This window comes from Pongo pygmaeus, chromosome 20 (assembly GCF_028885625.2).
Source record: "Pongo pygmaeus isolate AG05252 chromosome 20, NHGRI_mPonPyg2-v2.0_pri, whole genome shotgun sequence".
In the NCBI taxonomy this organism is placed as follows: domain Eukaryota; kingdom Metazoa; phylum Chordata; class Mammalia; order Primates; family Hominidae; genus Pongo; species Pongo pygmaeus.
This window is the reverse complement of record NC_072393.2, coordinates 20735571-20759993: the sequence shown is the minus strand read 5'-3', so window position 1 is coordinate 20759993 and position 24423 is coordinate 20735571. Positions and strand designations below refer to the sequence as shown.

Here is a 24423-nt window from a genome sequence, read left to right as displayed (position 1 = left end):
ATTCCCTGAAACTCTTGGGACAGTGGGGGTTGTTGTCTCTGAAGACCTTGAGGAACAAAGGGCTGAATTGGGAATGCCCCAGTATGTTGTGGGGCCTGAGGCTGGCCTCTTTGCTCATTTCTCGACAATGGTTGCCCATTTTTATCAAATTTAGAACGACATTGACTAGCCCAATGTTTTCCTTTTTTACATCTTGGACATAAGTCAGGTGGCTCTCTACCTGTAGTTGTAGTCGCTTGAATAGTTATATTCTGTTTATTTGAGACTGGACAATTCTTTTTTAAATGACCAATTTGACCACAATTATAACATTTCACTTTAAATGTTCTAATTTGTCCTCCTAAAATGACTCCCGCTATTGCTTGAGCCATAAGCGTAGCTTTATGCATAGCTCCTCCAATTCCATCGCAGGCTTTTACACACTCTGAGATTACATCTGATCCTGCAGGAATCTTTCCTTTTAATGGCTTAATGGCTGATTGAGACTCAGGATTGGCGTTTTCATATGCCATCAACTCCACTATGACCTTACGGGCTTTTTCATCGGTAATTGACTTTTGAGCAGCATCTTGGAGCCTTGCCACAAAATCAGGGTAGGGCTCTTTCGAACCTTGTCTTACTGGATTAAATGAGGGGCAGGCACTTCCTGGGTCTTGGATTTTTTCCCAGGCTCTAAGACAGATAGCTCTAACTTGCTCAATGGCCTCATTTTGCATTAATGCTTGTTGACTAATGGTGCTCCAATTTTGACCTGTTCCCAATAGTTGATCTGCATCTATGTTAACTGGAGGATTGGCAGCCCTATTTCCTCGGACCTGTTCTTGTGCCCCATCAATCCACCAAGTCTTAAATTGTAAAAATTGAGAGGGTGAGAGAGACGATTTTGCCAGAATCTCCCAATCATAAGGAATGAGTCTATGTCCATGAGCAATGGAATCTAATAGTGTCCTCATATAAGGGGAGTTGGGTCCATACTGTTTTACTCCCTCTTTCATATCTTTTAGCATTTTTATTGAAAAAGACTTGTATCTGGCCTCAACTGTGAGAGGCTCTCCCTCTTGGGCTCCTTCTCCAGGTGGCATCAGCTCTAACATTACTGGGAATTGCCATGCCTCAGTATCTCCTTCCTTTCTTGATTTATCAATAATTTCATGTAATTCACTACCCTGTCTACTAGGTGGTGCTGTAGGATTAAGTCTCCTAGTGGGTGGCTGAGGGTAAGGTGCCCTGCCCTGTGGTGCTGGGGGCATTCCTGGACATCCATACTGACTTTCTGGGGGTGGCTGATACTGAAGTTCGGCCGGTGGCCAGTATTGATAAGCTACTGGCGGTTGGGTCTTACTTTCTCTAACCTGCGTTTGAGGTTGTAATTCTACGGGCATCTGACCTAGAGGACTTGGCCCTCGTGGTTTAGACTCTAATGGCCCCACTGATTCTGGACCTTTTTCTTCTAATTTTAATGTTTTAGGATATATCACCTCCTGTAATTGATTATAGTCAACATTTTGCGTTGACTGAGCCATTACCGGCTCTGCTACATATTCGCAATGTAAACTTTCCGTTTCCTTTTGGGACTTTCTCCCTGTATTTTCTTTACAATCTATTACACAGCTTTCAGGGGCATCAGAAACTGAAACACTATCTTCTTCTGTTTGAAATGGTTCTAAAGCTGCTTTAATAATGGCCCAATCATTCCATACCGTAAGTGGAATGATATTACCCTTCCTACCTGCTTGTTTTAGTTCCTTACCAATTTTTTTCCAATCTTTTAGATCTAAAGTTCCTTGTTCTGGGAACCATGGGCAAAATTGTTCTATTATTTGAAATAGCTTGATTAGATTTTTTGTAGATATTTTAACTCCCCCTCTTTTTAAAAGAATTTTAATAAAGCTGAGATAAGAGGCATATTTGCTTTTAGTTTTACTTTTAGTTTGCCCCATTATCACCCTAGCTTTCTTCCGAGTGCGCAAGCTTACCGTAAGGCTGACTGTAGACGTACTCGGGATCTCTCGTCGACTTGTCCTCAATGACCACGCTCGAGCGTACCTTCACCCTAGAGAAAAGGCCTCCACGTTGGGCACCAGATGAAGGGGGTGGGTCGCCCCTTCATCAGCCTGCTCACCCCAGCCATAGAAGAAGACTTTATCCTGAGAGAAGCTACAGAGCCCTGGAAAGCTGGGGTCCCACAGGCAGATGCAGTTAAGGTGAAGATGAAAGGAGACTGGGAAGGTCTTACTGATGATGAAGTTTTTATTGTTTTGAGGCAATTTCTAAACTTTGTAAAATAAAAACATTAGATTTATGTAAAAAAAAAAGTGAATTCCAGGCCTGGCGCTGTGGCTCATGCCTGTAATCCCCGCACTTTGGGAGGCCAAGGTGGGCGGATCACGAGGTTAGCAGATCGAGACCATCCTGGCTAACAGGGTGAAACCCCGTCTCTACTAAAGAAAACACAAAAATTTAGCCGGGCGTGGTGGCGGGCGCCTGTAGTCCCATCTACTCAGGAAGCTGAGGCAGGAGAATGGCGTGAACCCGGGAGGCAGAGCTTGCAGTGAGCCGAGATCGCGCCACTACACTCCAGCCTGGGAGACAGACAGGGACTCCGTCTCAAAAAAAAAAAAAAAAAAAAATTGAATTCCAAAAAAATATTGCAATAGGAGGAAATACCAAGTAACTATAAGATCTTTATGGCTTGCAAAGATGTAGGCATAAAAGACCTTTCTTTCCCAGAAAGGAGCAAACAAGACTAGAAACGAGGTGGGAAGGGAATGGCAAATGGAGGGTGAAAAAGTCAGATTTTAGATCAGAGGATGTTTTACCCTGAAATCAGCATGTTCTTACGAGGGACATAAAATGGGGTTGTATGTTGGCTCAGACTGAGGGTAGTTCAAAGTTCAGGAGCTTGAGGAGGGAGATAAACTTAAGTAAAGTTTAATTTAAAAATATTTAATTTTAAGCCAGGCTGGTGGCTCATGCCTGTAATCTCAGCACTTGGAGAGGCTGAGGCAGGCAGATCATCTGACGTCAGAAGTTTCAGACCAGCATGGTCAACATGGTGAAACACTGTATCTATTAAAAATACAAAAATTATTGGGAGCCTGAGGCGGGAGGATAACCTGAGGTCGGGAGTTCGAGACCAGCCTGACCAACATGGAGAAACCCCATCTATACTAAAAAAAAAACCAAAAAATTAGCCAGGCATGGTGGTGCATGCCTGTAATCCCAGGTACTTGGGAGGCTGAGGCAGGAGTGAGGTGGAGGTTGCGGTGAGCTGAGATTGCACCATTTCACTCCAGCCTGGGCAACAAGAGCGAAACTCTGTCTCAGAAAAAGCCAGAAAACAAAAAGCCGGGTGTGGTTTTGGGCTCCTGTAATCCCAGCTACTCGGGAGGCTGAGGCAGGAGAATTACTTGTACCTGGGAGGTGGAGGTTGCAGTAAGCCGCTATCAGGCCACTGCACTCCAACCTGGGTGACAGAGTAAGACTCCATCATTAAAAAAAAAAAAAAAAAAGGATATCTTTTGTTTTGACCACTGAAGACAAATTCAGCTGATTTTTTTTAATAACAAAAAGGAGAAATGGCCGGGCACGGTGGCTCATGCCTGTAATCCCAGCACTTTAGGAGGCCTAGGCGGGCGGATCACGAGGTCAAGAGATCGAGACCATCCTGGCTAACAGGGTGAAACCCCATCTTTACTAAAAATACAAAAAAAAAAAAAGTTAGCTGGGTGTGGTGTTGGGCGCCTGTGGTCCCAGCTACTCCGGAGGCTGAGGCAGGAGAACGGCGTGAACCCGGGAGGCAGCGCTTGCAGAAAACCGAGATCGCGTCACTGCACTCCAGCCTCGGCGACACAGCAAGACTCCATCTCAAAAAAAAAAAAGGAGAAAATGTGCAGAGTGTGTGTCAGCCTGTGTTTTAGGTAAGAAAAGAGAGCACCACGTGAGTCATAATGGGAAGGGTGTTTCCTTCCCTAAACTGTTCCTGGAGCACACAAAGGATGGAGATTTTTTTTATTTTATTTTTTATTTTTTTATTTTTTTGAGACAGAGTCTCGCTCTGTCCCCCAGGCTGGAGTGCAGTGGCACCATCTCGGCTCACTGCAAGCTCCCCGCCTCCTGAGTTCACGCCATTTTCCTGCCTCAGCCTCCTGAGTAGCTGGGACTACAGGCGCTTGCCATCATGCCCCCGCTAATTTTTTGTATTTTTAGTACAGATGGGGTTTCACCGTGTTACCCAGGATGGTCTCAATCTCCCGACCTTGTGATCCGCCCGCCTCGGCCCCCCAAAGTGCTGGGATTACAAGCGTGAGCCACCGCGCCCGGTCTAGGATGGATAATTTTATTAATCACAAATATTTTTTAGGATTATGTGTTTCATCTTTTTTCATCTCTTTTATTTGTTCCACGCATTTTTTCCATTTGACTTTTCCTGGCCTTCATCTTATATATTAAACAGGTAAAGATAACTACAGTTTCTTGCTGAGTTCTGTGAGTAGCTCTATGAAATTATTGAACTTCAGGGACGTTATGGGAGTCTCCCGTTTTTAAACAGTAGCTCAGACACATACATGGGCCCATGGGGTTTATGACTGACATCTGCATTGAGGACAGTGTTGTGGGACCGAGCTCTGAATCAGGGTCTGTACTGACTGTGGGTGGTGTCAGAATTCAAATGTTAGACCGTAAGTTGGTGGTGGAGAATTGTTTGATGTTCAGCAAACTCTACAGATTTGGTGCCAGAAAAAAAGATATCATGGAGGCCTGGCCTGGAATAAAACTCTGGGTGTCTGGGAATGGGAGGCTCTGTTCTCCTCTACACAGGCTGTCACACTGCCCATTGTCCTGTGATTCCAGGTCTTCTCCCAGGGCAACTGTGGACTGAAAACTTAGCAGAAAGAAACTCCCATGACAGAACCCCTTTTCCCACAGATGCCACATTATTCCCACCCACTCACAAACACACACACTAGACATTGACATGTCCACACTCCTCCCAGCACTTGGCACCACCCTCAGGAACTTCACCATGGCATTTTTGATCCCAGTGTTTCTTGAAAAGAACCCACAGTATCTTCAAGTCTCCTGGCATATCCCCACCCCCAGACACTGAATCTGCAGCAGAAACCTGTTTTCTCCACCATCCTAGGGTCTGGACCACTTGTTCATAATCTCATCTGCCTGTATTCACACAGAAATAAATTGGAGTACAGCCCTACCTTGGCCATTATCTGTAGCAAAAATAAGTTCTTTCACCTACATTGCACTCTCTCCCACTTGGGGAGATTCTTTTTTTCTTTTAGCTTTTATTTTTGGTTCTATGTACACGTGTGGGTTTGTTATACAGCTGAAATTATGTCATGGGGATTTGGTGTGCAGATTATTTTGTCACTGAGGTACTTCCCATAGCACCAAACAGGTCTGTTTTCTGATCCTCTTAGTCCTCCCACCCTCCACCCTCACCTAGGCCTCAGTGCCTGTTTTTCTCCTCTTTGTGTTCATGTGTTATTATTTAGCTCTTACTTATAAATAATGACATGCATTTGGTTTTCTGTTCCTGTATTATTTTCTTTTTTTGTTTTGTTTCTTTGTTTTTGAGATATTTTTGCTTCTTTGTTTTTGCTCTTGTCGCCCAAGCTGGAATGCAATGATGTGTTCTCACCTCACCTCTGCCTCCCGGGTTCAAGCCATTCTCCTGCCTCAGCCTCCTGAGTAGCTGGGATTACAGGCATGCGTCTCCATTCCGAGCTAATTTTGTATTTTTAGTGTAGATGGGGTTTCTCCATGTTGGTTAGGCTGGTCTCAAACTCCTGACTTCAGGTGATCCACTCAACTTGGTTTCCCAAAGTGTTGGGATTACAGACGTGAGCCACTGCACCCAGCCTCTGTATTTGTTTTGTAAGAATAATGGTCTCCAGCTTCATCAATGTTATTGCAAAGGACATGGTTATTTGTTTTTAATGGCCACAGAGTATTCCAGGATGCTTATGTACCATATTTTGTTTTTACTAAATCTTTTATTTTTGGCATCAGGGTCTCACTTATTGCCCAGGCTAGAGTGCTGTGGTGTGATATAGGCTTACCTTATCCTCAACTTCCCAGGCTCAAACAATTCTCTCCTACCTCATCCTCCCAAGTAGCTGGGACTACACGTGGGTGTTACCAAGACTGGCCTTTTTTTTTTTTTTTTTTGTATCTTCTGTGGAGACAAAATTTTGCCATGTTGCCCAGGGTGGTCTCAAACTTCTAAGCTCAGGCAATCCACCTGCCTCAGCCTCCCAAAGGGCTGGAATTACAGGCATGAGCCACTGAATCTGACCATACCATATTTTCTTGATCCAGTCTACCATTGATAGGCATTTACGGTCTGTCCATGTCTTTGCTATTGTGAATAGTGCTGCAATGAACATGCATGTGGATGTGTCTTTATAATATTTTATATTTCTTTGGGTATATACTCAATTATAAGGTTTCTGAGTCGAATGATAATTCTGTTTTTAGTTCTCTGAGGAATCGTCACACTGCTTTTTACAGTTGTTGAAATAATTTGCACTCCCACAAGAGGAGTATAAGCATTCCCTTTTCTCTGCAACTTTGTCAGCATCTGTTATTTTTTGACTTTTTAAAAATAGCCATTCTGACTGGTGTGAGGTGGCATCTCATTGTGGTTTCTCTTTGTGTGTGTGTGTGTGTGTGTGTGTGTGTGTGTTTGAGATGGAGTCTTGCTCTGTTGCCCAGGCCAGAGTGCAGTGGTGCAATCTCAGCTCACTGCAACCTCTGCCTACCAGATTCAAGCAATTCTCCTGCCTCAGCCTTCTGAGTAGCTGGGACTACAGGTGCACACTGCAACACCTGGCTAATTTTTGTATTTTTAGTAGAGACGGGGTTTCACCATGTTAGCCAGGATGATCTTGATCTCCTGACCTTGTAATCTGCCCGCGTCGGCCTCCCAAAGTGCTGGGATTACAGGCATGAGCCACCACACCCAGCCTGTGGTTTCTCTTCTAATTTCTCTAATGATTAGCAATGAGCATTTTTTTTTCATATGCTTGTTAGCCCTATGTGTATCTTCTATTGAAAGGCATCTGTTCCTGTTTTTTGCATACTTTTTAATGAGCATTTTTTTTCTTGTAAACTTGTTTAAGTTCCTAATAAATTCTGTGTATTAGACCTTTTTCAGAGGCAAAATTTGCAAATATTTTCTTTTGTTCTATAGGTTGTCTGTTTACTCTGTTGATAGTTTCCTTTGCTGTAAAGAAGCTCTTAAGTTCGAATACATCCCATTTCTCAATTTTTGCTTCTGTTGCAGTTGCTTTTGGTAGCTTCATCATGAAGTCTTTACCTGTTTCTGTGTCTAGAATGGTGTTTCCTAGGTTATCCTGCAGGATTTCTTATAATTTTAGGTTTTACATTTAAGTCCTTAATTTATCTTCAGTTGACTTTTTTATATGGTGTAATGAATGGGTCCACTTCAGTCTTCTACATAGTGGTAGATAGTTATTCCAGCACCATTTATGAAAGAGAGAATTCTTCCCACATTCCTCTTGTCAGCTTTGTCGGAAATCTGATGGTTGTAGGTGAATGGCATTATTTCTGGGCTCTCTATTCTGTTTCATAGGTGTTGTGCACTCATGGATTTTTTTATAACGTCTTTTTCTCTTCTGCTTTTTCCCCATTAACATTCTTTCAAGTGCATATAGTGTGCAAAATTCAGATGTCCAAGAGTTCAAAACTCTTTAAAAAGTTCCAAAAATTTTTTTGCTATTCTCTCTTTTCTTAAGGGATTTAGATTATATGTAGATATTTTTCTCTGCTTTTTTGAAATATATGTTAAGAGCTAAATAAGGGTAGGGTGCAATTGCTCATGCCTGTAATCCCAGCACTTTGGGAGGCCAAGGCAGGCAGATCATGAGGTCAGGAGATCAAGACCATCCAGGCTAACACAGTGAAACCCCGTCTCTACTAAAAATACAAAAAAAAATAGCTGGGCATGGTGGCAGGTGACTGTAGTCCCAGCTACTTGGGAGGCTGAGACAGGAGAATGGCATGAAGCCGGGAGGCAGAGCTTTTGCAGTGAGCCGAGTTTGTGCCACTGCATTCCAGCCTGGGTGACAGAGCGAGACTCCGTCTGAAAAAAAAAAAGAGCTAAATAAATCTCACTCCAGACTATCTTTTTCTAGTACTTCAGATTTATTGCCTTGTTTTTGATTCCAAAAGTTTAGTTTTTTCATGTTTAGTCTTTTAAAGTAGACACACGTTTGTTTAGATAAAACCTCATTTTAAGAGCACACAGAAGCTTAACACACAGATAAATTTAGCAATACAAAATGATAAAGACTAAAAGATACTAAATTTCTTTAATAGAAATCTGATGATCCAAGGTAATTATCCAGTATTTGCAGGCAGAAATACTTACACTGCAAAAGCAAGAACAGTTCAGTGCATAAACTGAACAGTGGAGTCTGTAGTTGTGCCTTGTTTTCTATTTATTACTTCAGAACAATTAGCATAGTTATGTGTAGTGTTTGCAGAAAACTTGCATTCATAAAAATTAAATAGTTTTTTTTTTTTTTTTTGAGACAGAGTCTCACTCTCTTGCCCAGGCTGGAGTTCAGTGGCATGATCACAGCTCACTGCAACAATCTCCTCCCTTGTTCAAGCAGTTATCCTGCCTCAGCCTCCCAAGTAGCTGGGATTACAAGCATGCACAACCAGCCTAGGTAAGTTTTGTATTTTTAGTAAAGATGAGGTCAGGAACTCCTGACCTCAGGTGATCTACCCACCTCAGCCTCCCAATGTGCTGGGATTACAGGCATGAGCCATAAGCGGTATTTTCTACAATAGTATGAATATAAAACCCCAATACTTACTTTGGATGAATCACTTAAATTGTTATTTTAATATTGTTATTTATACTTTTGAAATATAAAGTGTTTTAACTGAAGTATAGTTACAATTTTTAAAAATGCTACATACATTATGACTAGTTCATTAAAATTATTCATACTTAAATATTTATATCTAATATAATATCCAAACAAAATGTGTTGTTATGATAGATATCAGTCTGACATGCTTATTACTTTATTCAATAGGAATAATTAAAAGTAAACACAATTTTGGTATCTTTTATTTCTCTGAATTGGAATGCTGCTATTACCGGACAAATAAAGACAGGCGATGTGGCCACCCAAACACCATAATAGCTATTCAGTTAGCTATGTTACAAGTTCTAATATATTCCACTATATGAACATAGTAAAATTCTATTTCTTCATCAAAAACTGTTGTTGGAAGTTGTCAGATGTATTTCAATACAGAACCCCCATTCAATGGCTAGGACATGAGAGAGCAGCAGAGATGGAAAAGAAACTTTTATAAAATTCTTAAAGTCTGCCACCTTTCATCATAAAGCTCATGTTTCTCATGCTGAGAGTAGCTGTGCACATTGGGTGTTTAGAGAGAAATTTCTTTTAGGGGAATATTTTCTGGCTGACTTAGTCAATCTTATATCTATTCTGAGCTTTTTCTTAAGATCGTTTTAACTTCTGTCAAAATCATCTTGCCCAGATGGAAATCTGTTTTTCTCTCCAATGCTTTGTCTGTTTCAGAAGCCCTATTAGTATTCCATGGTGTCTCAATGAGGTGGGCTGTCACAGAAAAAACTTTGAGCTATCTCTATTTGGACTCATGCTGGAAATTCAGGAGTATTATTTCCTTGTCACCATTATAAGTGGGACCTGAGACTGAAACACTCATTTATTTTCACTGTTGTGAAGGTGTAATTCTATCCAGGAGGCCTGCAGGCTCTCCTCCTGCAGCTCAGGCCTCACTCTCTGATGTGACACTAGAGTGCTGCTGTGGCAAATGGGGTTCACATAAAATGTGAGCTGTGCTCTGGGCTGTGCCTCAGTGGCAGATGGTAGAGGTCAAGATAAGACAGTAGCAACCTGGAGAAAGTGAGCAGGAGGGCTGTAGCCCAGTGCCAGAGAGTACAGAGCCACAACTCTAAAATGTAAATAGCCAAAAAGGTAGATCACTATTCAACCATTTTTGTAGCAGAGTGAAAGCATAGTTTCAGCAGACACCTGGCTTCAAGCTACTAAATTACCTCCTGTTATGAGGATATGAACAGTTTATCATCATTGAATATAAGCAATCAGCATACACAGATGGCCTCTTCAATCTCCAGGTGAATTTAGGATGAACTATGTATGACATGATGCTGTAAATTCTTATACTTGTGAACTAATTATGGTGACCATCTTTCTGTCTTTGCAGTCTCTTAAGCAGATTGAGTATATAGACATCACATTCAAGTGTAATTGTGTAATAAAAGCATTTTCTTTCTGTTCTATTATTGTGGAGTTTCTCTGGGACTGGAGAAAATTTTTCTTTTAATTATTGTTTCCAAACACTGTCTAGAATTACCAGACATGATATAAACACATAAGGTGCCAACCAGAATTTACTCTAGAGGGGACTTTTTCTCTCAGGCTTCCAGTCAACAGACACTTGCACAGCACAGTGCATGCTGTCCCCTAAATATGCGGGTAGAATTGTGTCTCAGCCTATTTGTTATCTGTAGTCCTCTACAGTCATTTCTAGAGAAGCTAGACCAAATTTCTACAAACTTCACGGGCAGCAATCAATCATTTTACCTTTTTCAATGACTCTTGTATCTTCAAACCTGAAAGTGATTCAGTGACTATGGAGCCCAGAAACCCAATCAGAGTAACATGTGTGCATTGAGTAGACATATAAACATGAAAATCTCCACTTTCCCCTTCCTTTTGCCAAAATGCCCACAAATGTGCAGTTAACACCTGCTGCAACTCCAGCCATTCAGGCCCTAAATCTGTAGCTCCAAATTTTGAATCCAGGTCTTGAGAATTGGGAAATAAAAACTTTTATCTGAAAAATGCAAGTCTTTCTTGTTATCAAACTCAGAGAGACATTAAAATGCAAGTGCAGTTATGTCTTTCTCCCACTTTGAACTATTTATTCATCTCTCAAAAATGTTTGCTATTGCCACAAGTAGCTATAAATTAAAATAATAATGCCATATTGGATATTATATTTCATACCCCAAACCATAATGATATATATCTAATCAATAATCAAAGTTATTTCTTTAAATAAATAAAAATTTCTGACAGACAACTTTGTATCAGCCCACTCTCTGTCCCTCTCTTGTTGTCTTTACAAATCCTTTTGTAATTGCTGCTAATTGAAGTGTAGATTCCAGGTCTCTGTTTCATCTGTAAACTTTAAAGAGACAGCAAATAATATAAAACTTTAGGATGGAGATGGGTTGTCCTTATTTGGGCCAGAAGTATTTGGTTGTGACAAAAGTGCTAAGGGTAAGGGACCTTGAGCTGTGCCTGCTTCTCTGACTAATGCTAATAATGAGCCCAGGGGGAACAACATCAGCATTGACAGGGGACTTGTATAAAACAACCATTCCTGGACCCTTTTCAGGCCTCCAGAATCACATTACATAAAGTGGGGCCAAAATTGCCAAGTGATTTATAAGCTCGTTAAAACTTGAGAGGCAATGATTAGCTTAGTGATTATCATCCCAGGCTTCTCATTAGGATCACATGACCAATTTGCAGAAATCTCTTATGCCTTCCCCACAGCTTCTGTTTATTGTTGTGTGTGGAAGCATCCATGTTGTTTTAATGAAGGGCCTCAAATTGCTTTAAGGTGAGGCCAGAATCAAGTATGATTGCTTCAAAATACATTCATGAGAGTTAAGTTCCACCTTTGCACTAAAGGGTGGTCACAGGGTCTATTCTGTTTGAATTTGGTAGGGACAGTTCCGTGTGGTGCATATTTCCATTATTGTAGCAGAAATTACTGGTGTCTGTGGCAGGGGAGGGCACCTGAGGACAGCAAAAGGTATACTTACATTTTTATTTTCATGGAGCAGCTCATTGTTTCTGAGTCTCTTTGTTTTAAAGAACAGAAATGGGTGGACATTTTATGTCTTTGTTTTTCTGCCAGTTGATGTCGTGCTAGCAGGTAAACATGTGGCACTGACACTTTTAAAGGCATATTCTCAAGCTGGGGGTGTAATTTGTTCAGAGAATCTCATCTGAGAAAAAATTCCAGAGAAAAATGAGAAAAAAAAAAATGGCTTTTCTTCAGGTAAACAGGTGTCAGAAGAAGAACTGTGTCCACTCTGCCTCCTGGACTGCCATGAATTTACTACTCACAAACCTTCCCTTCTCTGCTTGTGTTTTTGCTCCCTAATGAGTTTGGTTTAGCTACTTCCTAAAATTCTTATGATAGTGAAATGTCTCTTAAAAATATTTCTTTCCTATATCCCAGAGCCTTCTCTATATTCTCAACATCATAGCTTCTTATATTCCATGCAAAATTCTCAGTAACAATTTATGACCCATAACATTAAAAATATTCCCTTTGTGGCTGTTGAACATGGAAAGAAGTGGATACTCAAGATTTCTATTGGGGAAAACTGTGGTCCTTAGTAAAGATGGAGAACAGGTAATGTTGCGGCTCCATTCCTGTGTTCCATTAGCTCTATGCAGAACAGGATTAAGAAAATGCTTATTTAGGCTGGGCACAGTGGCTCACACCTGTAGTCCTAGCACTTTGGGATGCTGAGGCAGGTGGATCACCTGAGCTCAGGAGTTTGAGACCACCCTGACCAACATGGTGAAACCCCATCTCTACTAAAAACACAAAAAACAAAACAAAACAAAAACATAGCCAGGCATTGTGGCACGTGCCTGTAATCCCAGCTACTTAAGAGGCTGAGGCAGGAGAATCACTTGGACCTGGGAGGTGGAGGTTGCAGTAAGCCGAGATTGCATCATTGCACTCCAGCCTGGGTGACAAGAGCAAAACTCTGTCTCAAAAAAAAAACCGCTTATTTAAGTGGGATGGCATTTATTACCCAGAGTGTTCTGAAAAAAATTAGGAGATACCTGCTCTCTAGGGTGCTAAATGAAGCCTACTTAAAATTACTACTAAAAATTACAGAACATAGGAGTTATCTGTGTTTTGAAGTTTGCATAAATTCAGACTATAATTTACTTTTTTGGGGAGGAATATTTCAAGAGTGATGCTGTGTTCTTCTGTGTGCATTAGCACACAATAAAAATTTGTCCTAGTGAATTTAATAGTTAATGATTCAATTGGTGAAATAGCTCTCTGATTTTTTTTCACTATAGAGTTAATTATTTTTTCTCTGTATTATTAAGTATGTTTATGCAGCTGGCATGCATAAACCATCACATTCAATCTGGCAGCTGCCCTTTTTTATTTTTTTCTACATATTTTTCTTTGGAAAATGAAGACTCTTATCTTTGTTTACAGGCTAGAAAAAGTGGGAAAAACACCGACACTTCCACTTCCTGGATGTTTGACAACATATCCTTCTTGGGCCAAAAACATTGGCATTACTAATGAGCCTGTTAGAAGTTCAACAATTGGCCAGGTGTGGTGGCCCAGACCTATATTACCAGCACTTTGGGAGGCCGAGGTGGGCAGATCACCTGAGGTCAGGAGTTTGAGACCAGCCTGACAAACATGGAAAAACCCCATCTCTACTAAAAATACAAAAAAATAAAAAAATAAAAAAATTAGCCAGGCATGGTGGAACATTCCTGCAATCCCAGCTACTCAGGAGGTTGATGCAAGATAATTGCTTGAATCTGGGAGGTGGAGGTTGCGGTGAACCAAGATTGCACCATTGCACTCCAGCCTGGGCAACAACATGAAACTCCATCTCAAAAAAATTAAAAATAAATAAATAAATCAGACTTTATTCCAGATCTTCTGGGGAAAAATAGAAAAAAACCTCCATGAGGTCTTCAGCTTATTGTACATATTAAAATTTGAGAGGTGCCTTCTAACTCAACTTGTCTTTTCCTTTTGAAAAATATTCACAACTCATTCCATATGATGTAAATATAGCACTCAAAAATGTACATGTTCATGCCTTTTATACTTTATTATCTAGAAAAATAACACATATGAACTGATGTGTATCTTATGCTGTTTTTTCTGTTAGAGAATATATTAGATAATATTTCTGTGATGAAAATTATTTTATTGGATAATTTTAGTGAGTCTTATAAGTCAGAACCAATTGTCTTTACTCTCTCATTTCACCTTAAGTCAAATTAAAAATTCCACCCATGGCCACTTGGTAAAAATGTGTGTGTGTGTGTGTGTGTGTGTGTGTTTTCCAGGGACCATTGCAATTTAAAGATGTGGCCATAGAATTCTCTCTGGAGGAGTGGCATTGCCTGGACACTGCACAGCGGAATTTATATAGGGATGTGAAGTTTCAGAACTACAGAAACTTGGTCTTCCTTTGTGAGGATAACTTTAATACATAATTCATAATATACCCTAAAAGTTTTATTTCCCTTTTTTGTGGAACGTTTTTTAGTAATTTATTCTTTGCATAAAAGAGTTTCAGATGCCCTTTTTCCATAAAATCTTCAGGATTCTTTCCTTTAGAAGATAATTTCTTCAAGATGTTTCATCTTAATCCAAACTTTCCACATTCCTCAGTTGAGTGTATTCTTCACTCTAAATTAGTGGTAATTCCAGAAATTTACTGGCATGAAATATTGTTGCCCCCACCTGAAAATCTAATTGTCACCACCAATTTTTGATTCAGTAGTACCAGGATGTAAAATTAAGAAACCTAAAAAGTGAAAGTATTTTCTAAATATTTAGAAATTTATATTATGAATTAGTATTTTGGTATTAATTTACTAGACTATTTTATCACATCCTGTCTGTGTAGCACATTACTAGCTTCTAATTGGAGAATATGAGCAAGATTCATGGTATTTATTTTTAATAAACAGGTATTGTTGGCAAGGAAAAAAACCCTTTGTCTATGAAGAGACATGAGATGATTGCCAAACCCCCAGATAGGTAGAGGGAAAATGAATACAACAGGCTGGGTGCAGTGGCTCACACTTGTAATCACAGCAATTTGGGAGGCCTAGGCAGGTGAATTACAAGGTCAGTAGTTTGAAACCAGCCTAACCAACACAGTGAAACCACGTCTCTACTAAAAATACAATAATTAGCCAAGCATAGTGTCATGCACCTGTAACCTCAGCTAGACAGGAGGCTGATGCAGGAGAATTGCTTGAACCCAGAAGGTAAAGGTTGCAGTGAGCCGAGATTATGCCACTGCATTCCATTTTGGGTGACAGAGTAAGTCTCCATCTCAAAAAAAAAAACAAAAAAAAAAGAAGAAAATGAATACAACAGACAACACGGCTAAGATGTCCCAAGGTCAAAGAGAAAGTCAGTCCTTAAATGTGATTTGGGAAGCTGTGTTCCAAAGGAAATCATTCGTGGAAAGCTGTTTTTGTTTGTTTGTTTATTTTTTTGTTTTTAATTGGCTCTCATGAATGGGCATTTTCTGTCTGATGCTTTTAAATAAGGATTCTACTTTTCTTTCGGCGAGCTTCTTTCAGCTTCACAGGGAGAGCCAAATTCCTCTTCATGGCATATAACAAACTGCACAGGCTGGGTGTGGTGGCTCACACCTGTAATCTCAGCACTTTGGGAGGCCGAGGCAGGTGGATCACCTGAGGTCAGGAATTTGAGACTAGCCTGGCCAATACGGTGAAACCTTATTTCTAATAAAAATACAAAAATTAGCCAGGCATGGTGGTGGGTGCCTGTAATCCCAGCTACTAGGCAGGCTGAGGCATGAGAATCACTTGAACCCAGGAGGCAGAGGTTGCAGTGAGCAGAGATTATGCCACTGCACTCCAGCCTGGGTGACAGAGTGAGACTCCATCTCAAAAAAAAAAAAAAGAGACTGCACAATGTGGCTGCTTTTCCATTGTTTTTGGGAGACACAACTATCCACATGATTTTGAGAAATTAACACTATTTTTTTAAGTTCTCTTTTTGCATCAAGTCTGAAATGTGTGAGAGTAGTAGTTTCTGTTGCATTTTTTTGGTTCATTTTTCTGCACAGTACATTCTGTTTTTATTACTATATAGTCTTGAAATATAGTTTGAAATTTTAAGTATGATATCCTCCTGCTCTGCTCTTTTTCCTCATGATTGCTTTGGCAATTCAAAGTTTATTTTAGTTTCATGTAAATTTTAGAATTGTATTTTCCATTACTGTGAAAAAAAACACTGCAATTTTGATAGGAAGTTTATTGAATCTATAGATTACTTTGGATAATGTGGTACTTTAATAATATTTATTATGTCAATCCATAGACAAAGTATTTTAAAATTTATTTGTATCTTCTCTAATTTTTTTTTCTTTATTGTAAAGATTTTTTCCCTCCTTGGTTAATTTTTTCCTCAGAAATTTATGATTTAATGCTTTAGAAAATAAAATTTTTGCAGTGGCTCATGCCTGTAATCCCAGCACTTTGGGAGGCTGAGGCAGGCAAATCACGAGGTCTGGAGATTGAGACCATCCTGGCTAACATGGTGAAATCCCATCTCTACTAAAAATACAAAAAATTAGCCGGGCATGGTGGCATGTGCCTGTAGTCCCAGCTACTTGGGAGGATGAGACAGGGGAATCACTTGAACCTGGGAGGCAGAGGTTGCAGTGAGCCTAGATTGCACCACTGCATTCCAGTCCGGTGGCAGAGCTAGACTCCATGTCAAAAAAAAAAAAAAAAAGGAAAACAGTAATAATGGTAGCGTGTGCCAGGATTGAGATATCTTCCCAGTATTGCTTTCCCCAAGCCCCTCTATTCCCAATTAACCATTTATTTCATTGTCATTGGGGCAGTGAGCCAAGATCACACCATTGCACTCCAGCCTGGTGAGAGACTGAGACTCAGTCTCAAAATAAATAAATAAATAAATAAATAAATAAGATTATTTTCTTCCTCTATTTTATTAGATAGTTTAAGTGTATGAAACCATACATATACTTGTATGTTAATTTTATATTTTGCTAATTTACCGAGTGTATTTATTAGTTTAGATGGGTTTTAATGTACTGTTTATGGTTTTTTTTAAATATAAGATTGTATGATCTACAAACAGCAGCACTTTAATTACTTTTCTTCAATTTCAATGAATTTTTTTATTTCTTTGACTAGTTCTTCTGCCACATACTTCCAGTGCTATATTAAAATAGAAGCATTGATGATAGACACAATATAGCTTTGTATTGGTGTCTGAATTTGATGGAGCAAACACCTCTTCAAGTTTTCATATACTGATTTTACAAGGTAAAGATCTTCTTTTGTTGGGCCCTTAGTGTGATGAGATGCACTCAGAATTTGTAGTGAAGAGGGGTTGTAGCTTGGTCAGAAGGCTGCTGGTTCTGCTCTAGGTTCCACCTTTAGTTGGCTTGTTACAGGGGCTTGGGTAGTTGTAATTCCCAGTTTATTTTTGACCACACTGCATATCCTTCAGGACTTTGCTCCATAGGGCAGACACTAGGGCATGTTTTTTCAGTCAGTTCTGCATATGGTGGGCCTTGTATCAGGATGTGGATGAATATGGCTTTCACTGCATATGAGAGAGCATTTCCTGAGGTAATTGGATGGGTTTCTATGTAGGCAGAACTGGCCATGAACTGTGGCTCAGGTAAGTGAAACTGAGTCATTAAACTGCTTCAAGGACCACAGTAAAGGCCAAGTTCTGCAGGCCTGTCTACATGGCTGTAAACGAGTACCTTCCTCCAAGTCTCTGGAATGGCAGGACATCTGCCAGACTGTACCTGGGAGGAATTTGGGATGGTTACAGAGTAAGTTCTGAATTCTTACTGGGACCAAGTTGGGTGAACCTGATCCTGGTCTGTAGCCAGGAAGAGGGGTCCTGTAGTTTCCCACATAAATGAGGGCCTGCCTTCTGAATAGAACACTTCTCAATCTTAAGCTTTAACAGTGTTTCACAACTCCATTCCTGGATCTCAAATCTCTCTTAGAGACACTTATTTTGGAGATGGTGTCTTGCTACATAACCCAGGCTGGTCTCGATATCCTGGCCTGAAGCAGTTCCATAACCTTAATGTACCATGTAGCTGTCATTACAGTTGTGAGCCATAATGTCTTGTTCTCTAATAAAGGCATTTTTGTCAGGGAAGGCTGACATTGTTTTGCTGTAAGGGGAGATGAAAATGAGCACTTTTAGTCTTTTCATCTTACTGATGTCACTCTCCCTATACATTTTTACTTTCTATTTTCTATATAAATTTGTCTATAATTTTAGATTCAGACAGTTAGGACAATATGCTAGAATTTGCACGGTATGTCTGAAATAAATTAGATAATTAGTAGGCACTCCATGTTTACTAAAATAATTACTTATAAATTTAAATTTGTGGCAGGCAAAAAGAAATTATAGAATTTTCATCTACTTACTTCAGCCTATATCAAATAATACCATAGTTTTTTCCTAATATTTGTTTTACATATCAGAGGTTCTAACCCTATTCTGTAAAATAGTTATATATATATTTTCCATATTTAACAATGTAAGACTATTCTTTGCTTCTAAAGTTGGATTGCAGCAGTTTCATTTTGTGTAAGAATAGCATATATTTAAAACATAAAAAGTAACTCAAGTTTCTTTTAAAGGCTTACTTATTGAAAGTTTCTTATTAGAATCTTCTATTTATAAATACACTGCATATTCTCTGAAATTTTACTGCCACACAGTGCATGCCAATGATTCAAAAGATCTGCATTTGATGAGTACACAGTAATAGTTACATATTGCAGTTACCTAGACTATATATATATTTTAGACAGAGACATGCTCTGTCACCCAGGCTGGAGTGCAGTGGTGCAATCTTGGCTTACTGCTACCTCCATTTCCCAGTTTCAAGCAATTCTCATGCCTCAGCCTCCCAAGTAGATAGGATTAGTCACGTGCCACCATGCCCAGCTAATTTTTGTATTTTTACTAGAGAATGGGTTTCACCACATTGTCCAGGCTGGCCTTGAACTCATGACCTGAGGTGATACACCTGCATTGGCCTCCCAAAATGACAAGATTACAGATGTGAGACACCGTGCCCAAACTGAAAAACTTTTTTAATGATACATCAATGTTGCATACCAGAGTTTACGAGTAAACATTTTTCTTATCACTGTCTTGCAGTTCCATGTTAGTGTGTTTTTTCAGTGTAGGTTTTTTCTTTTTTTTTTTTTCTTTCAGGTTAGGTAAATTCAATCAGCTACTTAGCTCAGTGAAGATTTATTCAAACCAAGCCACACATCACATCACATTTTTTTTCCATAAATGTAAAAATGTTTTTAATAACCTGGCACCTGGGTGTTTTTAATTCTGGTCTCAGCAAACCAGCCTAGTGAGATTTTGTTCATGTATCTAGGAACTGCCAGAAATGCTTGACAACAGTTGGCTGAGCCTTTCTTGCAAAGAAGATTTGACCTAGCAAATAAGAACCACCTATGACACTTCAGTGAATGTTCACTATCACCCATTTGAAATGTGGCCAAGTACCATGTACTATTATATTTGCTTCCATCATCACCATCTGTCTACTAAAAGGAGACCTAGAATTTTTTTCATAACCATAATACCTGGTCTGTAGCCACAAAGACAAAAAGATAAGATTTTACATCACACACTCTTGGAATAAAATAGAGTTCTTGTCTTTGTGGAAGTTCTAAAGAGCAGATGAGAGACTAAATGACTACCAGGAGCTAGATAATTGCTGTTTTACTATCAAATGTTCATTTTCATTTCTACATTGTCTCAAGTTATGTTAATAGGAAGTAATAACGTTTACTCAGGAAATTTCAAAAAAGCTTATTTTTTCATCAGCCATAATAGTAATCAAAGACAGAGAAATGAAGGCTTTTACATGTCATCATTTATATTTTAGAATTAAAATGCTTCTAGAAATAAAAAAGGAAAGGAAGAAAGAAATATACAAACAAATCAGCCTGGTCAACATGGTGAAAGCCTGCCTCTACTAAAAATACAAAAATTAGCCGGGTTTGGTGGTGCACACCTGTAATCTCAGCTACTCAGAATGCTGAGGCACTAGAATTGCTTGAACCTTGGAGGCGGAGGTTGCAGTGGGTCAAGATCATGGCACTGCCCTTCAGCTTGAGCAACAGAATGAGACTCTGAAACAAAACAAAAGAGAAGTAAAGAAGCAGATTACTTACAATACCTCAGGTATGGAATCAACATAGGTGTCCATCAATAGGTAAATGGAAAAAGAAAGTGTGGTGTATGTACACAGTGCAATGCTATTCAGTCTTTAAAAATAAGAAATTCTTGTTATTTGCAACAACATTCATGAACCTGAACGATATTATGCTAAGTAAAATAACCCAGCACAGGAAAACACACACAAAAAATTTTTTTGTTTTGTTTCTGAAATGGAGTTTTGCCTACACACGTGATGGTTCAGTGGTACCATCTCGGTTCACTGCAACCTCTGCCTCCTGGTTTCGATTTTCCTGCCTCAGCCTCCCCCATACCTGGGATTACAGGTGCGCACCACCACTCCTGGCTAATTTTTATATTTTTAGTAGAGACAGTGTTTTCCCATGTTGGCCAGGCTGGCCTTGAACTCCTAATCTCAAGTGGTCCACCCACCTCAGCCACTGAAAGTGCTGAGATTACAGACCACCGTGCCCGGTCCACATAATCCTATTTCTATGTAAAGTGTAAAAAAAAAAAAACAAAAATTAAACTCACCAGGTGCAGGGGCTCACGTACGTAATCCCACACTTTGGAAGGCCCATGTGAACAAATCGCGAGACCAGCCTCACCAACATGAGGAAACTGCACCACAACTAAAAAAGCAAAAATTAGTCAGGTGTGGTGGCACACACCTGTAATCCCAGCTACTCAGAAGGCTGAGGCAGAATCGCTTGAACCCAGGAGGTGGAGGTAGCAGTTAGTCGAGATCATGCCACTGCACTCTGGCCTGGTCAACAGAGCGAGACTGTGTCTCAAAAAAAAAAAAAATTTAAACGCATAGAAGCACAGAGTAAAATGATGAAAAAAAATCCCCTATGACGTTTTTGTCTAGTTAGGAGAGCTGCTTCATTATCTTTCAGAGATTATCTTTTCTTCCATCTTCTGCATCCTCCTGTTCTTCAGCCAATAAATAAAAAAAGATACAGAGAAGACACATTTACTTTTTATCCACTTCACTTCCACTCACTATTAGTCAATGTGGTTACAGCTGAGAATAGCAGTTTTCTGGCAGGGCAGCCACTTCTCAGCAATAAACAGCACACTGAAAAAAAAAGTATAAATCCTTCATAAAAAGCCAATTAACTTTTTTTCCTTGAAACTTTAAAATCCCTCAAAAACTGTTTATTATACAGGTGAATTTTGATAGTCATGATGCGCTTATCGGTAGGATTTCTGGTAGCGAGCACGGGCACCAGGGCCTCCAAACTTTTTGGACTCGCAACGATGGGGATCAGCTACCAGCAGGATCCGGTCATACTGGATGAGGATGTCTTTCATCTCCTTCTTGGAAGCCTCATCCACATATTTCTGGTAATAGGCCACCAGGGCTTTGGAGATGGACTGACGGATAGCATAAATCTGGGCCACATGACCACCACCCTTCACACATACACGGATGTCCACACCAGCAAATCGCTCCTTGCCGAGAAGAACTGGCTCCAGCAGCTCGTATTGTAGCGTGCACGGCTCAATCATCTCCAAGGGCCGCCCGTTCACCTTGATGAGACCATTGCCGCGTTTGCAGTGCACCACAGCTGTGGCTGTCTTCTCGCGTCCGAAGACTTGCACCGATTGCGGCGGACCCTTGGACGGCATGGCTGCGAGTGTGGACTAGAGAACCTCACTGCGCGGCGCTGCAACCGGAAAAGGCAAAAAGCTATCCGGTTTTTTGCCTAACCGGAAAAGGCAAAAAGCTTTCCTAAAAGGAAAAACAGGCATATGCATCACTAATGCTTGCGGTAAAATAAAGATTCATTTTGTTGATTGCTATTGAGCTCCGGTACTATTTAACCAAAAGCTAGCAAATATACAGCTGACAAAACATATTATTTTGAATAATACTGTGAATGGTTATTTTGTCAATATAATTAAGAATATGACATCACACTAATAGTTTCACTTATAGTTGTACAACATCAAATGCTATTTTTAATTAAAATTGTATTTCATATAAGTATTCAATTTATGTCACCCTCCTTTGCTATTTCAAAGCCTTCTCCACTTTGTATCAGTGGAAAACAGGCCAGCAGTTCCCAGGAAAGCACGTGGCGCTATTGCTACTTTAACAATGATCATGAAGAGCACTTGTTTGGGTGCAACTCATGTCAAACACTGTTATTTGGCTTAAAGTGCTGGTTTTCTGTTTTTTTCTAAATTTACCAGTAATAAAATTCTTAGCTAAGAAGACTTTATCTTATTCAAATGTTTTATGAGATTTCATTGACATTTAAGTGTCTGAGTTATCTGGAATATTAAAATTTTTCATGAACCTAAATTGAATAATATGATCTTTTACTAAAAGCTTTTCTGAGGCAGAGAAACATTTATATCATTTTATTATCATATCGAAGAAGTGTGTTAACCATGTTTTCAGTAGTCACACTGAACACGGCATTCTTGGCTCCCAGTATGCACCGAGTCACTCAGAGGAAATTGGTATCTCTGTAAAGAGGCAGAAGAAAATGCTGAGTGGAGGGACCACACTGCACAGCAATGCTTTCCACATGCACCTATTAGGGTCTTCATTTAATTGGGCTGTTATTTTCATGGCTAGATACTGAATTTAGTCATACTATTTTTTAGCAGCTAATGGTATCTGTTACCCATTAATTGTATACATTTGCTTTTTGAAAAAACAAATCTTTTGTTAATTTACTCTAATTGAGACTACATTTACAATTTTCAATTTTTCAATGTTAAAGCAAATCAGAGAAGAGCAATGTGTGTATATAGCGTGCATTTTCCTGCCTATCAAAGTTTTCCCTTCATTGCATTGAAAACCCAAGGAAGCCACCTATAAAATAGTCCCATTCAACACTTTGGCCTGGATTTTAGATTTCAGAAGGTCAAAAACAATGACTGGGCAAAGCCAAAATCTTGTTTTTGTTTCTTCTTGGTCATCTGGCCATTTCCAAAAGCATGGCAATTATGCCAAACCATTGAAAAGATGTGTTTTTTATTAATTTTATCCATTTCCAATGTTTTATCTGTTACTTTTATCATGTTAATTTAAAATAAACTGCATAACCAATCATTCATTCAAGAAATCTTCATATTAAGGTGTTTACACTTTAATCTTGTATTACAGTATAGTAGAATCCTCTATAATTAGAAGTTAATTATTTATGAATTCATTGTTTTTAAGGTTTTTCAAATGTTAAGAACAATTAGGTATGATTTGAAGTAAGTTCAATTCTAGGACATTACCCACTGGTCTTCAAGGTATTTCTGTAATGGATAGTGTAAATGCAGACATGCTGATTGAATTAGAATGAGTTCAGCCTTGTTGGTAGACTATTGGTATCCCAGAGGCTGACCATTCACTACAGCTTACTAAATGTAGTTCCATAATGCCAGAGAGCACTTTTACCCAGGTTACCCTTTTCCTCTATTAATGTGGTCCTGTTGTGGTCTCCTGTTTCTCTTAAGCTATCCTGCATGAGAGGTGATTATTTCTTGCATGAATGAGATTCCCTTTTTTTCCCTCTACCATAGGATCCTCTTATTCTCCCTACTGGAAGCAACATGCAGAAGGGCAGGAATGATAACAATGTACAAATATGTTTTCTGCCATGTGGTCACCGTTAGCAGCTTGCAACATGGCCCACCTAGAAGTCACTTACTTTCAGACAAGCAGGGGTGTTTTTCTATGATGTGTCTTTCTCTTAAAAGCACCTCTGATAAAAGTTTATCACAGTCAGGATAATCTCCATTTTGATAACACAAAGTCAACACATAAGTAACCTAATTTAATGAGTGATTCCCACCACAGTCACACATTTTTTTACACTCAAGGAAAAAGTATTACACAGCAAGTGTGCAACAGACTGGGAATCCAGGGTATTATCTTAGAATGTTATCTACCCACTTGAATAAAATTTAAAGTAGCCTTTCTGCTGTTTTGTTATCTATGTAAACAAAGACATCATGTGCAAATAATAATTAACTACTTTCCAGTTTTATTCATTACAAATATTAGCTAACATCTTTTTTTCTGGCTTAAATTATTTTTTCCTTATATACCAATTTATACATTTGCACACACATAGAACAACAAAAATATATCCAATTATATAATTTTGGTTACATTTTCATTAAAATAACTGTTATAATTTTTTTGTTTGTTTGAAGAGGGCTTTTATTGTTGTACTCAAGAGTGTTATTTATGGAGACAAAATTGCCTGTGCTTCAATAGGCAGATTCTGGAAAGAATAGGAAACATAAGCTATAAAATTTTACATTAAT

The 24423-nt window shown here is 39.3% G+C and overlaps 1 protein-coding gene across 1 annotated transcript; it reads right to left on the bottom strand.

Annotated features, from left to right (window-relative positions):
- Window positions 1–20676: 20676 nt before the first annotated feature.
- LOC129020577 (small ribosomal subunit protein uS9-like) lies at window positions 20677–21833 on the bottom strand. Its single transcript, XM_054465142.2, has one exon. The coding sequence runs from the start codon at window positions 21772–21774 to the stop codon at window positions 21337–21339; it is 438 nt and encodes a 145-aa protein (XP_054321117.2). The 5' UTR covers window positions 21775–21833; the 3' UTR covers window positions 20677–21336.
- Between the last annotated feature and the right edge of the window lie 2590 nt (window positions 21834–24423).

Excerpts from the sequence above, each read along its gene's own strand:
- LOC129020577 (XM_054465142.2), bottom strand. The coding sequence starts at position 21,774 with ATGCCGTCCAAGGGTCCGCCGCAATCGGTGCAAGTCTTCGGACGCGAG.